Source organism: Neopelma chrysocephalum, unplaced genomic scaffold (genome assembly GCF_003984885.1).
Source record: "Neopelma chrysocephalum unplaced genomic scaffold, ASM398488v2 Primary Assembly neopelma1_76, whole genome shotgun sequence".
NCBI lineage: Eukaryota > Metazoa > Chordata > Aves > Passeriformes > Pipridae > Neopelma > Neopelma chrysocephalum.
Window position 1 is genome coordinate 554,811 of NW_020897737.1, and position 16,718 is coordinate 571,528.

The following is a 16,718-nucleotide window of genomic DNA, read 5'->3' on the forward strand; positions in this document are numbered from 1 at the left end:
CTTTACTTTTCAAACTATTTGTATTTGGAAGTTTCATGAGGAAATCATGCACTGCCATAACGTTTTGTAGAAAAACACCCTCTAACAATAATTACTGCTTTTATTTTTAAGCTCTTCACCCAAAACAAGGCAAAACCAATTCCCTTGTTCTTTGCAGAAGTAAGACAACAGCAGTCTACAACTTCCTCATGAAGGGAAGCATTGGGGCAGGCACTGATCTTTTCTCTGTGGTGACCAGTGACAGGACACCAGAGAATGGCTGGAAGTTGTGTCAGGGGAAGTTTAGGTTGGATATTAGAAAAAGATTCCTCACCCAAAGGGTGGTTGGGTGCTGGAACAGGCTTCCCAGGGAAGTGGTCACAGCACCAAGCCTGATAGAGTCCAAGAAGTATTTGGACAATATTCTCAGGCACACGGTGTGAGTCTTGGGGATGGTCCTGCACAAGGCCAGGAGTTGGGCTATGATGATCCTTGCGGGTCTCTTCAAACTAGATCCTCGTATTTCTTCTCATGGAAGAGAGTGAATTACTTCAGAACTTCAAAAAAGAAAACTACCCTTTTTTTTTCTCTTAGGTTCCTTTACGGAAGACACCACTAAGTATCCAGTAAATTGTGATTAAATTTTAGCTTTAAATATAGCACAGACTCAGTCTGCTTTGGGTGATGAACTTAATAAACTCCCATTAATTTGAAGAAGTTCAGCTGAACTTAAAAACTTCAAACCAAAGATGCCTGTATTATATGTTCACTGAAGCTTTTATACTGCAATGGACTTTTTAAAAAATGAAATTGGCCTCCACGGAGCCTTTTGTCAAAAAAGGCCCGTATCAAGGAAAATTGAAACTTATCAGGATAGCCCAATTAACACACAGTCTATGGTAGAGAATATATAAAACCTCTAGACAAGAGAGGCCAAAGCCTCTGTCATTTTACCATCACACTAATTACATTTACTAGAGACTGAACAGGTGGCAGCAGAGAGATTTGATAAAAACAATTCCTTAGTGTGAAGCAGCCTAACACCTAAGGAAGCTGTACAGGGAGAAAAGAAATCTATGTAATTATTTCATAGCACTGTAAATTAATTGCACTTCCAATTTTCATGACACTGTTGTGTTGGAAGTTTGCGCTTGTTGTAAAAATGCTGCACAAAACATAAAAGGAAATTCTCCTCTTCCTTCTAAAGGGAGTTTGTGGACTGCACACAGAACTTATTGACAGTTGCTTGGACCAGACCACCAAAGCCACAGTGGCGAAAAGATGCTCTAACAGTAGTTATAGGCAGCTTCTCTTCCCTCGCTGTGGTAACTCCCTAACTGATTTAGTAAAGGACAGATGTTGTGCATGACCCAATTGAACACCCTCTTTTTTTTGTTATGGCTTTGGGGAAGGAAGTGAGTGTTGCACGCAAAATTCAGCGTTGATTAAAAAGCACTAGCATTTAGCTGAACAAAACCCAATTTAGCCCCCTGGGCCTGTCTGACCCACTAACCACCGCTTCCTAACTGCTCCGTTATGGCAAAGTTTGCCTGAAATATGCAGAGCTTGCAGAGTAAAAAAATAATGATCCTTACGTCAGTTTTGCAACGTTTCCTTAATGACATAGCGTGAAAATCCCCATTCCCCCACCCTCAAATTTATTGGTTTTAAACTAAACATTTATGGAGCCTCTTTAGTGACTGAACAGGGAATGCATGCAAGTATCACACAGACATATGACATCACTCAAATGCAGACAATAAATTTATAGCAAGATTTTGTTTCACTACGTAGAAAAGATGGGGAAAGAAACACAGAGCACTCTGATAGTTTAAAATGTACTGTCCCTACAAGTGTTGTCAAAAGTGTGACAACACTTTTCCTCCAGACACATCAGCTTTATCGAAATAGATACCACCTACCAAAAAACCTGATCCCTGTTTTGTTTCAGTTTCAGACATGCTTCCTTAAAACATAGGCCTTTCATAGGTGTTATAGGCTCAGAGTTTGCCTAGGCTTTGTGCTTTCCTGTAGACCTGAAACAGTAATCCCTGTACAAAAGAGAAGAGTGTAAAAAGCAGGGACGGGTAGTGTGGTACATATTCAGCCTTTTTTTCCCCAAAGCGAGAGCAAAGGTACTAGTCATGCAAGAAGAGAGGCCTGCTACCTACACTAGAACTGCCTCTTGCAATACCGTCACCAAGCTTATCAAGATCTGGTGCCCAGCTCAAGTCCCAGTTCTGAAGCATGCATGAAAAACTGCATCTTTTGTTATGAAACAGAAAAAAAACCCCAGAAAGTAGATTTCCATTCATCACCACTGAAGAGGGAAAATTTGAAGTAACTACCAGCCACTAAATGCTCAGAAAACCAAGAGCAAGCAAAAGCCTCCAAAATAATAGCAGGTCTTGTGAATTTTTTTCACCATTCAAGGACTACAAAAGACAGTGGCTGGATAGGAGCAGGAACCAAAAGCAAAGATTTTGCAGTGCTTAAGAATTAGACGCCTGCATCTCTCTGAAAGATGCTAATCTACCTCCTGCCCAGAAATCGAGGAGACAGCAGAGATACCCTCTCTAAAGAGCATGAGACATCTCACTGTTAGTGGAGGTTAATGATACCTTGCAAAAATGTGATTCTTCAAAAAGGGAGAAGGGACTGCCATGTTTAGAGATTATCAATGCTTAATCATTTTACAGGAGAAAAGAAAATTATGTTAAGTGACCTCAAGTTTCTCATGCTTTCCAAAGATAAATTAGAACTTCAGAGGAAGAATCAGGGAAAATCAGACCCCAAAATACAGCCTCTCTGTACAACTCCTACATTTTCTTTGCTTTCCAATTGTTCCCAAGCTGAGGGAATGTCCAATATGAGCCTTCAAACTGAAGATCACTTTCATTTCATTGCAGAGACAAATCTTTCAGAGGAAAAAAGAGGCAGCATACCACAATGTGCATTTCAAATATTTTTTTCCACAAAGGATGTCTCAATTTCTTGACAGAAAGATCTTTCTAGTACAAGTGCCCTGCTTGCTGGGCTAAAAAAAAAAACTACTGTTTTTTGTTCTTCTGGTAGCATCAACTTTTTAAACACTGTAAAAACAAACAACAGTGAAAAAAGCATATTCACTCCATCACCAGGGATCACAGACACGGAGGGTCTTACCACACCACTGTATGGCACAGCAGAACAAGGCAGGGGCATCAAAGCATCCAGGCACCACACCAGAGAAGAATTTGTGAAAACTCTTTAGCAGCTTCCAATGCCTCCTGCCTGAAAAATGCCTTGGAAAACAAGTAGCACAGTTGTCACATGAGAGACTTTGAAACTGGCACTCCATTTCAAACCAGCGACCTGATGGCAAGACAACCTGATGCAAAACGCTTCTTTACAAAAAAACCTTTATTCCATTTTTTGATGAAAACTCATGTTCACAGATTACCCACTTCACAAAGAGGGCTTGAAGATACTTTTCAATGGTGTCATCTACATATAAAGAACAAAATGGGCACATCATCTAGTTCACGTGAAAGAAAACCACAAGCAAGGGACTTTGAGCCTTCAAACCAACAGAACTTCCATAATTCGAGATTAAAACTCTGTTGCACTCTTGCTTTTTCTTGAATTTCCCACACATGGATACAAAAAGCAATGCCCTTAAAGCCCAAAGGACTTGGATTTAATGCTGTAAACGCCAAGCAGTCTGATTATTTTAATTATTTTAGATGCCCATGAGAACAACAGCATTCAGGTCAGCTAGGCACACAATAAAGTTACCTTTTCACTCCCCATTTTCTACTCCCATGGTCCTGGCTTTCTGGAGATGGGATAATGCAATACCCTGTCAGCCATCAAGATCTGCAGCAGACACCCCACTCCTGACAGTGTCCCACCAAGGTTTGTGGTATGTGTTAGCCAAGTCTTGGTCTCCTCTACAGAGATGAGGGGTCTCCTATAAATAGATACTACTCCAGCAGACGTTATTGAGCTGATGGAGCGGCAGGGAGTGAACAACATGGAAGGAAAGGGAAAGATTTAGCAAAGCCAAATACTGCTAGAGTTAATAATTATGCCCTAATTCAAACCAGGCTCCTCTAAAGCAGGTCAGGTTAATTTTAATTACTGTGAAGTTTTTTTCTTGGCATAAACCAAAAGGGTTCAAATCAGAATCACAGCAACCACTTGGGAGGAAGGAAGCTGCTGTGCTTATCCTATGAGTACCATGACCCAAATTAATTAGTATGCAGTGCTGCACATTTCCTTAAATCATCTCCAGTGCATACATTCCTGGTCTCACATCCAGGGTCACCATAGCTATGAGGGAAACAAAGGATGGTGGTGATGTCTGCTGGCAACTGCTGCCCTGCCTCTTCCACATGCCTCCACAGGGGTACAGCTGCTGGGGCTAATATTTGGGAAGGTATTTCCTTGTACAAAATCCTACCATGCAAATACAGGTAAGCCCACATGCAGGAGACAGCAGGAGATGGAATTCCTAAGCAAAAGTGGGAATGAAAAAGTCTGCATGCCAATGTGTGATTGAGTGAGTTGATGGCCCATTCAAGGTTACGTTAAGAGGTAAGTTTAGGTTACTATATGCACCCTGATGGGAAAGAACCTACACAGTCCAGACAGAACACTACCAGATTTCCACATTGCGCAGCTTGTGCCATAGCACATACAGGGGCATCATGATTACCCTCTGATTCAAAGCCACCTACTCCACAGGGCTTAACTTAGCCAAAGCGTGTGTCGGCAGCAGCACAAACACAAGGAAGACCCTTTTATGCAATGTTGCTGTTACATCTGAAAAAAGCTTTTTCCTTTGCATTCCATAAAAAAACCAAATAAACAACAAAAACAGGCACCAGCAAATAAAATAAAGCTTGCCTTGTTTCATGCTAAGCCCAGAAAGGCCATACGAGCACCATCCTGAAAAGCCCTTGCAGAAAGGATCACAGATGCCCAAGCCAAGCCTTACACTTTGTCCAGCAGCCACAAAAAGCCCTGATCATGCTAGTCTCCCACAGAAGGGTTAGTGACAGTGAGTACACAGCTAAGAAGAACTGTAATCCTGATCTCCTTCTCTCAAGCTTCATGTTTTGTATCATTAACTTCAATGCTTACAAGAAACACAGCTGCCTTGGCAGGTCATGCTCAAGTAAGAAAGGGGGTTTCTGAGACAGTAAGTGCAAAAGCTCCTTAAAAGTCATGATGACCTAGGGGAAGGATTTTAAATTAATTGCCAGTATCTCCTAGCAGGAAGCACTGTCACGGTATGTCCTAAGTGCTGTGGGAAGCCTGGGAAGCAGGCTATCACTGGGGTGCTCTTTCCAGCCATCTCCCTCAGGACAAAGCAGGACCCACAGCAGCTGCCAAGCCTGAAGGCTTTAAGCACCACAGCTTCATCCCTGTCTGCCACTGAAGAGCGAAGGTTCCTGCTGCAAGTCCACTTGTGACTATGGAAGTCACAAAAAAGAAAAAGTCTGAATGTCTCTGGGACCACATGCAGCAGCTCAGGATCAATTCCATTTTGGGATACTGCTGTCATGCCAGTGATTTAGCCTGATACAAGAAAATAATATGAAAATGGCAAATAAACACAAGCTGAACAAGGCCAAGTATAAAGTCCTGCACTTGAGGCAATCCCAACCATGCATACAGGGCCAGGCAATGAGTGGATGGGAGCAGCCTTGCTGAGAAGGACTTGGGTGTGTTGGTGAGTGAAAAACTGGGTATGAACCAACGTGCATTTGCAGTCCAGAAAGCCCATTGTACTCTGGGCTGCATCAAAAACAGTGTGGCCAGCAGGTCAAGAGCTGATCCTGCCCCTCTACTCTGCTCTGGTAAGACCCCACCTGGAGTACTACATCCAGCCCTGGGGTTCTCAGCACAATAAGGACATGGACCTGCTGGAGTGAGTCCAGAGGAAACCACCAAGATGATCACAGGGCTGGAGCACCTTGCCTATGCAGACAGGCTGAGAGAATTGGGGTTGTTCAGCTTGGAGAAGAGAAGGCTCTGGGGAGACTTTGTAGCACCTTCCAGTACCTGAAGGGGCCTACAGAAAAGATGGGGAGGGACTCTATCAGTGAGTGTAGTGATAGGACAAGGGGTAATGCTTTAAACTGAAAGAGGACAGCTTTAAATTAGATACCAGGAGGAAATTCTTTACTGTGAGGGTGGTGAGACACTAGAAAGGTTGCCCAGAGAAGTGGATGCCCCATCTCCGGAAGCGTTCAAGGCCAGGCTGGATGGGGCTCTGAGCAACCTGGTCTACTGGAAGGTGTCCCTGCCCACAGCAAGGGAGTTGGCACTGGATAATCTCTAAGTTACTGTTCAATCCAAACCATTCTATGATTCTTTGATTTTTCTTCTGTGTTTAAACTTGGGTAAGGAGAAGAGATCTCTCTCCATGGAGATCTAATAACCACATGCAAATGCAAAGCACAAATGTTGGAGCAATGAAGCATATGCAACGAAATGCCTGACATATTTTCTGAGTAAGGCAATAGAAAACACTTTATTTACAAGGTACAGGAGCTAACATAAGGGACGTTTCACACATGCAGAAGACAGACTACTGACCATGTGGAAAGTGGGCACAGCAGTCACGCTCGCGAACACGTATGGAAGGAAAAAGGCATGCTTCCCTCCTACTAATCTTACCATTCTCTTCCCTAAAAAACAAAGGGTTAAGGATCAAGTATTTTAGGAAAGATTACAGTAGATGAGAATTTAAGCAAGCATGATGGCATTTTCTGAATCGATAAACCTGCCTTCTATGATGACAAAGAGGAAGGAATTCTTTGGGAACTCACATTTTGGCTGGAAAACTGCTTCTCCCCTTCTGCATCTCTATAAGAAGTCCACGTAAGTCTCTTCTCAGGAGTCCTACCCAGGGACCCATTTGGTATGCCAAAGAAGTAACTAATGAACAAAGATACCACATTTACAAGTAGCTGGTAACTTTCTTTTGTTTCTTTGTTTCTTTTTTTTTTTTAACAGAAACTCAGGTATTGTTTCCATTCTCATCCCTCAGTTAAACCCTAACAACTCTGTGGCAAATAACCCCTTTGAACATAATTTTTTCTAAGAGGGTAGGTAATCTTCAGAAAGTAAATTGCCATCCTACAGCCATCATACTAACCAATTTGGCAGGTATCTCTACAGCCAAAAAACACCTATGCTATCTAACATCAAACATGAAACAAAATAGATTCATCAACTAAACGCATTTTTGTAAGGGGTAGAAGTAGCTAGTACTGACTGTAACTACACTGGTATTTTTCGGAACTTTTTTCTTTGTATGTTATTATAAGAACAGAAAAGAAGACTCAGTGTGCAGTAATTAACACAGTTATATGCCAGGTTTTAACAGCAGCTGGGACATTCCTGTTAGCCTTGGCAACAACATTTAATATTCCACGTGTGCTGTGCCCTTTCATTACTGCTGAAATAGAAATCCAAGACTCCAAATTCCCTCCAGTAAAGCACTTAATTTTGCTTTAAGAAAGTGTCTCCTGACTTTCTGTTTATTTTAAAGATATTTCTTCCAATGTCTTCTGTGTTTTGTATCTCTAGGAGAGGTACATCACTTATTTGGAAGTACAAGTCACAGTCACAACTGTGCTCATCTACCACGAGTGAATCACATGCATGCAAAACCAGCCCGCGCTTCTGGCTGCCACTTCAGGAAGAAAGTCTTCAGTGGAGGATCAAATACCAAAAGGAATAAGGTAGGTAGGGAACTATCTACCCACACACACAGCCTGTCCACAAAACCTGGTAGAAAACAGCCTAGAGGGAGGGAAGGACAAGGTTTGACCATGATGTGCAGAATTTCCTCTCTTCGTGAATGATGAAAAGAGCCTAAACCATGCTGGGCACGCTGGGGACCTGACCGTAATGGGAAAAACATTCAGCAGATTTTATGACAACAGCCATAGGAAACCTAAGAAAATCCAGAAATAAAGTTTTACAGGAAGATAAAATAACTTTAATGAAATCTGCAGACTGTTTAAGGCTAAAATCATTTGAGTCTTGAGTCTCGTGCTGCCACCTTATTTGTCTTTTATTTCAGTTCCACCCACTCCCCAAATACCTACCTTCAGTCTGCCATGGCTATTTTAAATTAGTGCTTTTAAGAGTTTGTTTTACTCCTTCATTGTTCTTTTTTGCTTCCCTGAAGTTTCCACCGAGGAGTAAGAGGAATTCAGTATGTGGCAGATTACAACAATTTCTCAAACATGGTGTTGCAAGCATATCAGTGGCAGATAAAATGAAAAACCTCAAAGAATTTCAGGAGGAGGTTAAAGATTAAATATCTATTATATGTTTCTCACAGATAAAGTTTGAGGAGAAAAATGGGTATTTTCAAACTGTTTAAAAATAATTTAAAGAGAGAGACTAAAAATTGCAGACTAAACCCAGCAAAATAACTTAACTGGCTATTTTTCATTCCACATCATTATTTCTTTAAGTTTCCAGACATTATCTTAATTGGGTGACTTTCATCAGACAATTACCAAGCATGAGAAATCGCCATTTCAATTTCAGCACAGAATGGGAGAAATGTCTATGAAGTGAAGGTACACACTGCATGAGGGAAATAATTGCTAACACAGGCTACATCAGCCATATAGAGCAAAGCCCCCTCTACATTGCATTCCTTGTGTTCGCTTACGTAAAACTTTGGCTCGATGTAACTGTTATCAGCTTTAGTACCTAATAACTTTACTGGCTGGGGCAGGCAGTAATAAACGACGTACTATATTCTGTTACATTCCCCTGACACAGTATGACAAATATCTCAGATATTTCAAGGCTTTTGTATCAGCGCCCATCACAGAGCCTAAGCAGATGTTGCATGAAGTCTTCTTGTTTGTTACACCTTGCAAGTCATGGATTCTTGACGGATGTGCTGGAGCAGATCCCTGTGCTTGCACCAAAAGTTCTCAACTCCAAATACTCCCACTAGTCATCTCTCTTTCCTCATGACTTTTTTTTTTTTTTTTGGTAATACATGCCTACACAGCTCAAGAAAAGCATTTAATTTCCCACAAGGGAAGTTCCATGTGGCAAACTTATTTTCAGCTGTGCGCTTAACAAATACAACAACTCATTCTACGCTTTTGTTTGGGAAAGTGCATGACACTTATGTCAACACAGTTTTGGTAACAAAAGTGTAAGTTTACACACAAACAGCAATCACTTAAAAGATTCTAAAAGTTATTCCTTAGAAAAAAACAAAAAATAAATCTACGAACATAATATACAGAAAACACAATGAACAAGAAAGTTAAAATTACTTTAGTATACAAGTTACAAAAAAGTATTGAAGATCCAGTCAGTGCTCTGCACTAGTTCAGACTTGCATGGTGTTTGTCAGCATGGTGTGTGCCCAGGACTTCATTCGAGCAAATCCTGACAGCGCTGCCCAGAACCTAGAACTTACGATGCTTTAAAAAGAAGTCTTAAGGTGATGAAAGCACTGTCTTAAAATACTTGTGTCCCATCAGAAAGCAAAACAAATATAAACCCAAAGAATTAAAAAAAAAAAAAGGCGGGAAATCACTCTTGAAGAGATAACTAAGATCCAACAGCAGCCACCCTCCCAAGCGAGCTTCCAAAGGGTGTCAGCAGGTGACTGCAAGCAACCTATGCTCACCTGCACCCAGCAGCTTCACTGATTCTGATGCACACTCAGCATTAGGACTGAAAAGCCTCGATGAACTTGCTCGCATGCAAGCTGACAAAAATATAGCCTAAAAGGTAAAACCAGGCACTGGAGAGTGCCAGTTAGCTCTGCCTTGCTGGCAGCACGAGGGAGTCAGACTCCTCCTCAGTCAGCCATCGGTGGCAGGCTCCACAGCTCCAGCTCAGCAAAACAACCAATAAGCCCAAAGGTATGTTTCCAATATTGAGAAAACCAGCGTACTACTCAAAATGTAATCCTCCTCTGGCTGGACTCCCATCATTTACTCCACCTTTTGGATCTCCCAACCAGCTGCATTGTTAACACAAGGTGTCCTTTCTATCTGTCAATCCACAGGCCAGCACCTGGAAGGCAAGCCAGCTGCTTCCTTAATCCCAAGCCATTAACTGCACACGTTTCCCTTTTTTTTTTTTGCCTAACACTCTTTGTCTTCAGTGCAATCCAACTCTCTGATTTACGTATGGTTTACACCAAGGCAATTCTTATATTTCCACTGGCATTGAAGGAATGTATACACAAACGAGTGTTTGGCTGCAATATGCAATGATTGCTCTATGTACCTAATAAACATTAAAAAAAACTCAAAACACCCCCAAAATTATGAAGGATGTATCTTACTTGGAATACTTCAAATCAGTTCATAACTTCCAGAAGTCCAGTCTTATTCATGACCCAGGTCCCAGCTATCTTTGAACCACAGTCCTTTTCAACATCTTCCCCTCAGGCAAATAAAAAAAATCCCAAACATTAAAGTACAAACACATTCCTGAAAGTCATTGGCTGTACATTGGCTAAAATTTCCAAGTGTCACATGTACACAATTATCAAAGCATAAAACAAACACACCCACAACCAATGTGGAGCAAGGCACTGAGGTTTATAGCTCTTGATAGCTCTGCATCTGGCACATCTTTCTGTTAATGAAACGTAAGCTCCATTCACACTTTGAAATTGCTGCTAGTCAAACAGCTCCAAAACCAGGGAGAACAAAAGATGTTGAATTCTCGTAGTTCTTTGTGTTGCTTGTAAATGTTTCCCAAGCCACAACTCCCCGTGCAAGCTTTTGAGCCTAAAACCCAAGAGACAAATAATTATGGAGAGGAAGACTGCCAAAGCACCAAGACAGAGCAGCAATAGAAAGTAACAAACAGCTGAGAACTAAGTGGTGCATAGCATGCTACCTATTTGTTGCACTGAATGGTGACATCTCCACTAATGCTCAGTGTGTTTACAGGGGAGGGGTGACAGGATTTTGACTGGCACAGCCATCCCTGCATCCAAGCTGTCTGAGGTTCATTGCTACCAGCAGAAGAAAGGTCAAGAGGGGATCAGGAGGTGTGGACTCCTCACTGGGTACTGTCAAATCAAGTTTGCTTCCTCTGGGCCACAGGCTACATTGCACATGACCTGGAATAAGCCACCTTACAAGATAGACGTGGCTCTGTTTTGCCTTTTGACCACAGTGGGTATTGACCCAGTAATGCTCCCAGCACAGGATTCTGCATCTGTAAAGAGCCTCACAGGCTCAGCTGAGACCCATTACTTTAATACAACCATCTTGGACGTCCCACATGGAAAATAAACTGTCTCTCCTTACATTTGCTTACACCAGCTCAAACCCAGAGGCACTCATACATGAACATATTTTAAGGAACCAGCCAGGAGAACAGAAAGAATTTTGATTTCCTTCAAACCAATCCAGCCACAAGCACACTTCAGTGAACCCTGGAGAACCACTTCCCAAATGTGTCACCACACACCTCACCCAACTGGAACCCCAGCGAGATGCCATTTGCTTCATAAGGAGTGAGCCTGAGCCCCACACTCCAGGATAAAAAGCACCTATGTTGAAAGTGCACTAATAAGCATATTCACACATTTTCCACAACATTAACACCATGGTACCTTGAAGGGTTAGATTTTTTGCGGGTGGGTTTGAGTAACTCACAGGAAGGCAGTTCCCATGGCTCTGTGCAGGCTATTGGAACCTCAGTGAGAACAGCTGAGGAGCTGCACAGAGGAGCAAGGTGATGTGCTGCCTGGGCAGGTGCTGGGGATGCATTAACGGGGACCAGGTGTGTGCATGTCTGAGGAAAGGCAAAGGGCACACACAGCCAGGATGCACATGGGGGAGGTCAAACAAGAGAAATCCATCAGGTTCCATGGGAAGAGCAGCCATCATGGAGAATGTGGTAACGCAACAACCCACAGCAGCTCCTTCGGCAAATGCTTTACCTCTGTGAAATTTCACTGGATACAATGCTCTCACACTTCTAAAAAGAGAACAACACATATTTATCCAAAAACCATCAGTGGAAATACAATACGTGCAATGATTCTGTATCTGGCTGTAACAGCTGTGTATCTCAGGGAAGAGAAAATCCTCGCTATGAGAACGTGCACCCACTCATGGACAACATGATGCCACTGCATGAGGAGAAGAAGAGATACCAAGGAGTGGGCTTCACTGAGTTTATTGTCAATTTTTTTTAACCTTATCCTGAAATAGGCACTGGGCTTATTTTTTAGAGTAATGACTTTAGATATTACTAAATATTGTTCAGAGGAGTTGCAGATGCCCCATCCCTGGATGTTCCTTCCCTGGAAGTGTTCAAGGTCAGGCTGGATGGGGCTTCGAACAGGTGAAAAGGTGTCCCTGCTCACGGCAGAAGGGTTGGACTAATTGATCTTTAAACGTCCCTTCCAAACCAAAACATTCTATGATTAGAAAGCATTAATCTTGAAAAACAAAGGTTATAGAAAAAATTTGTATAAAAAACCCTATGCTTGAAACATGACAACTTCATATTATAACACAGGGAAGCAAACTTGAAAAAAAGGTACTGATTTGAGAAAAATAAAGTCCTTTAAACATTGAAAGACACCTGCAGACTTCAATTGGATTAAAAAACTCTATAAACACTCTGAAAAAGACAGGTAATCAGGCACTGACACAGTTCAGATCTCCCAGGGACGTAATCCATAATCTAGGATGTTTTTCTGAAATGTAACAATTCAAGATCTATCAGACACAGAATTCACACACAAGGCAGCAGACTTCCTCTATTACAGAACCACATGTTTAGAAAGAGAGTAAGAGGGAGAACCTGTAAATATGGTGAAAGCACAAATTGTTTAGGATACTAAGAATATCAGAAATACACAACATTTTCTCCTCCGCCTCCTTCTCAGACAAGAAGGATTATAGTGAGAAGGCAAAATTAAGTGCCTTTTTAACAGCACAAGCAGGTGTTGTGAAGATAGAGGAAGGGCAGCAGTATAAAATTTTGCATTTCACAAGTTTTAAGAGAAGATAAAAAAAGAGAAACTAATATTAAGTTTAATAAGAATGAGGTTAATTACATTTAAGAGGTGTATGATTTAAGAAAACATGGACTACAACACTTGGCAATTGAAATCCAGCCACCCTTAATGACCAAAGCTAATCAGATTTTACTATTAATGTTAGACACAAAAGACTCCAGCTCCTGCCTGAATGAAGTGTATAACTGAATAGAAAGAATGAGGACTGATTCTCTTTCAGTATTTGCTCCCAGCTGTTTTTAAGAAGAAAGCCTGGTTTAGGGCATATTTGAACCTACTTCAGACAAGTTTCACGTAAAAGCAAGGACCATTTCTATGGGTGGTAGAAGCCCCTGAGGTGGAACTCCTGAGGTTACTGCCTACAAGAAAGGGATGGTCCCCTCTGGGATGCAGAGAAGAGCTACAGGGATGTAGGAACAACTGATGAGGGAGCTGGATGTGCTGAAGAAGGTGTGAAGGACAGGGAATGGCCCCAGCACAGCACAGTGTGATGTCCCTGAGAACTTCTGGGCTTGCAGACTCCACAAGGCAGCAGTCTGATAGGCATTAATTTCATCCCCTGTTTGCAGTGTTCTCCTCAGTATCTCTTTCTTAACAAACCAACAAACAAAACCTAATACATGTACCTCCTCTGCTCCAACCACTTTTCTTATTTGAAAGCAACAGTTTGGGGAGTACAAAGAAGAAAAAGTGTAAAATTATGAGAACACACAGTTCCCAAGAAATTACACTGTATCATGCTTTTCAAACACTTATGAACAAAAATTTTCTGCATTTTTGTTCATTTTGTCAAGTAACAGGCCCACTTCCCATTTTCTACATGCAAGATGGCCACAGGTAGGACTTCTGAGAGGAGATGCACAAAGCACTGCACTGGTTATTACTGACGACCCTCCCTCCAGGTGACACAAACCCTAAGTGGTGTTGAAGACAAACTTTCAGAAGTATTGAGGGAGCTAAAACCCCAACGAACATCAATGACAGTGGTGGGCTCTCAGCCTCTAAAAATGAAGAAAGAAAAATCACCTTTACTAAGCCAGTTCTACACAAAATTTTTGTGCAAGCAACGACAATCAAACGGCCCTAATGAGAACCAATCAAACACACCCTTGCCATCAGATCGGGAAGCTCAACAACAGCACTGGGGCTCCAAACAAGTCCTGGCGAGACAATCGCATCAGCCTCAGCCTACCTAATGCCAAGGCAACAGTTATGCAATGACAGAAACAAAACTTTGTATTCATGGGGGACTGTATTCCCAGCTGACAAAGGCTTCTTTTTGTGACTTCTTTTTGAAGTATTTAATCTGAAATTTGTGCTCTAAGTCCCCTCTCCAGACTGATCAAACTGACATTGCCCAGTCAGGCACAGTTTGGTCATCCAACAATGCTTCTAAGCAAAGAAGTCAACAGACCTTGGAGTTTTTTGTTATCATCACCATTATGATCAAAATGTTCAAGAAATGTTTTCTTCTCTTCACTCCTCTTTTCCCCAACTGCTACATTCAGGACAACACATTCTATACAGACATAAATGATATGTTTCATACACTGTTGCATACCCACAGCCTGCAAGACTAACTTTGGTGTTTGTGCAAGATTTTAGGACTAAAATAAAAATGTGCTTCTCCTCAACATGAATCACTGACAAAGACTTAAAACAACTTTTTGATTTCAAACTGCTAGCAACTTAATTTACTGAAGAAAAATCAATTTCACACACTTAGCAGCAAAGACATTTATGAACAATTTTACATGTGTTATCTTAAAAATCAATACACTTCTCTTAATAAGGCACTAAAAAACATTCCTTTCTCTCTTTCCCTCTTCCATCCCCATTCCAAGATTTATTGGACATTAACCCATGGTAGTAAAGTAAAAGTGTAAGGTAAGAGAAGAATAGTAAGGTCTAGACAGCGGAGAGGCTCTTCACTTTGCAGTTCCACTTAATACCAAAAGTTCACATAGGAAAAGCATAGTCTAAAAAGTGAGTATCAGAATATGCCTGCAAAAAATAAGCTTTTTGATGCTGATTTGATACAGCTGTTTGGTTTGTTTCACCCATCAGAGTTGCAGAGGCCATAGGAATCAGTTCTTTAACATACACTGAAAGGTGTGTTGAAAGTTAAAAAACTTAGTTAAGAGATGGTAATACTACAGGAGTCTGATCTTCACTAAGCTAGGGAACAAACCGGTTAATAAGCATTTAGAAATTAAGGAATTAGGTGATGCGAATTAATTTAACAAAGTAGCAACCATAGGAATTCTGTCAGCTTCCTTTCACTTTGGATGAGTAATTAATTTTTTTTCTTCTTAATTAAAACCAGAGACAGCGCCAGCGTCAGTATGTGCATATTAACACTCGGGCATGCACTGATAGCTCTGCTTTAGCAGCTGCAGCCTCTAAGCAGTAACACGCCATTGGCAAACTAAACCAAAGATACAGCTGCATTTTTCTGTCTTGTCTTTTTTTTCCCCCCCAAACCTCATAACTTTCAATATTACTTAATTAATTTGGATATATTGTTGGTTGAAGGAGAGCTTGCAGAAGCAGCCCACACTAAAAGGCTCATGCTAAAAGGATGCGAATGCTCAAGGTGAATGCCTACTACTGAGTGACCCATGTGCACTACGAATCTTTCCCTCCCTAGGGCCCCATTTCTACCCCTGTTAACACACTCACGCAAGCGCTACCCCCTCCCATAGGTTTGGGAACAGAAGCTGCCACTTTCCATCCACACCCAACTCCCTCCACCACGCAGACCCCAAGCTGCAAGAGGGAAAAGCATACCACGTTATCCCAATAGCCCGCAGGATTCCCTAACGCTCACACCGAAACGCATCACGCCCAGCACACGGGCGTACTCAACGCTGCCCATCTCCAGAAGGCAGGTCGGCTCTCCTTCCTGTCCCCCGAGGCTATTCCTCTTCTCCCGACCACACTTCAACCCCCCGCAAAAACTGATCTAGGGACGCGGGTTTGGCGCAGAGGGGCTGAGCAGCTCCCCCCGCCCCGCCTTACCCCTAGAGGCAGCCGGTCCGACACCGAGTCGGTCCCAGCGCCGAGCGGCGGGACCGGGACCCGCGGGGAGACCTGGGGCCGCTCCGGCCCGGCGGTCGCCCCCGCACCCCCTCGGCTTCTGCGGGACCGCGGCGGGGGACGCGCTCCGGCCGGCTGCGCACAGCCGCCTGGAGAAACCACAGCTCCGCGACCCCGTGTTAACACAGATTTATTTTCAGAAGAAGGGAGCGCTCTGCAGCTGGCGAGCGAGGTCCCGTTGCCCCGCTAGACAGGAGGTTCCCGCGCCCGTCCCCGCGCCGAGTTCCCGTGGCAGCGGCGCGGAGCGAGGGGGACGGAGGGGCGGCCGCTCCCCCCAACCCCCGGCGCTGCCGGGGCGCTCAACAGGTTGCAGCTGCTGCCGCCGCGACCCCCGGGGCTGCCCCGCACCTGCCCCCGCTCCCTCCCCGCCCGCACCCGCGGCTCCCCCTGCGGCCCCGCGGCGGCGGCTCCCCCGCAGCCCGGCTCGCTTACCCATGGCTGGCTCTGGTCGCCCGGGTGGTGCGGGGGGAGCAGGGCAGGGTCTCGCTCTGCCGTGCCTCGCCGAGTTGGGCTGTGCCGGGGTGAGCCGGGCTGTGCCGGGGTGGGACGGGCGGCGCAGGACAGCGGCGGCAGTGCAGCTCGCACACACTGGCGGGCT

At 43.3% G+C, this 16,718-nt stretch overlaps 1 protein-coding gene across 2 annotated transcripts in view; it reads right to left on the bottom strand.

The window, feature by feature from the left end:
- The window catches only part of GPM6B (glycoprotein M6B), a 109,025-nt gene extending 92,336 nt beyond the window's left edge, over nucleotides 1–16,689 (bottom strand). The window contains exon 1 of one of the 2 annotated variants that reach the window (XM_027688921.1): nucleotides 16,553–16,689. In XM_027688921.1, the coding sequence (XP_027544722.1) occupies nucleotides 16,553–16,556 (4 nt within the window). In that variant the 5' untranslated portion in view covers nucleotides 16,557–16,689. The remainder of the gene's footprint in view (nucleotides 1–16,552) is intronic. The other variant, XM_027688926.1, reaches the window with a different exon arrangement.
- Nucleotides 16,690–16,718: the final 29 nt, after the last annotated feature.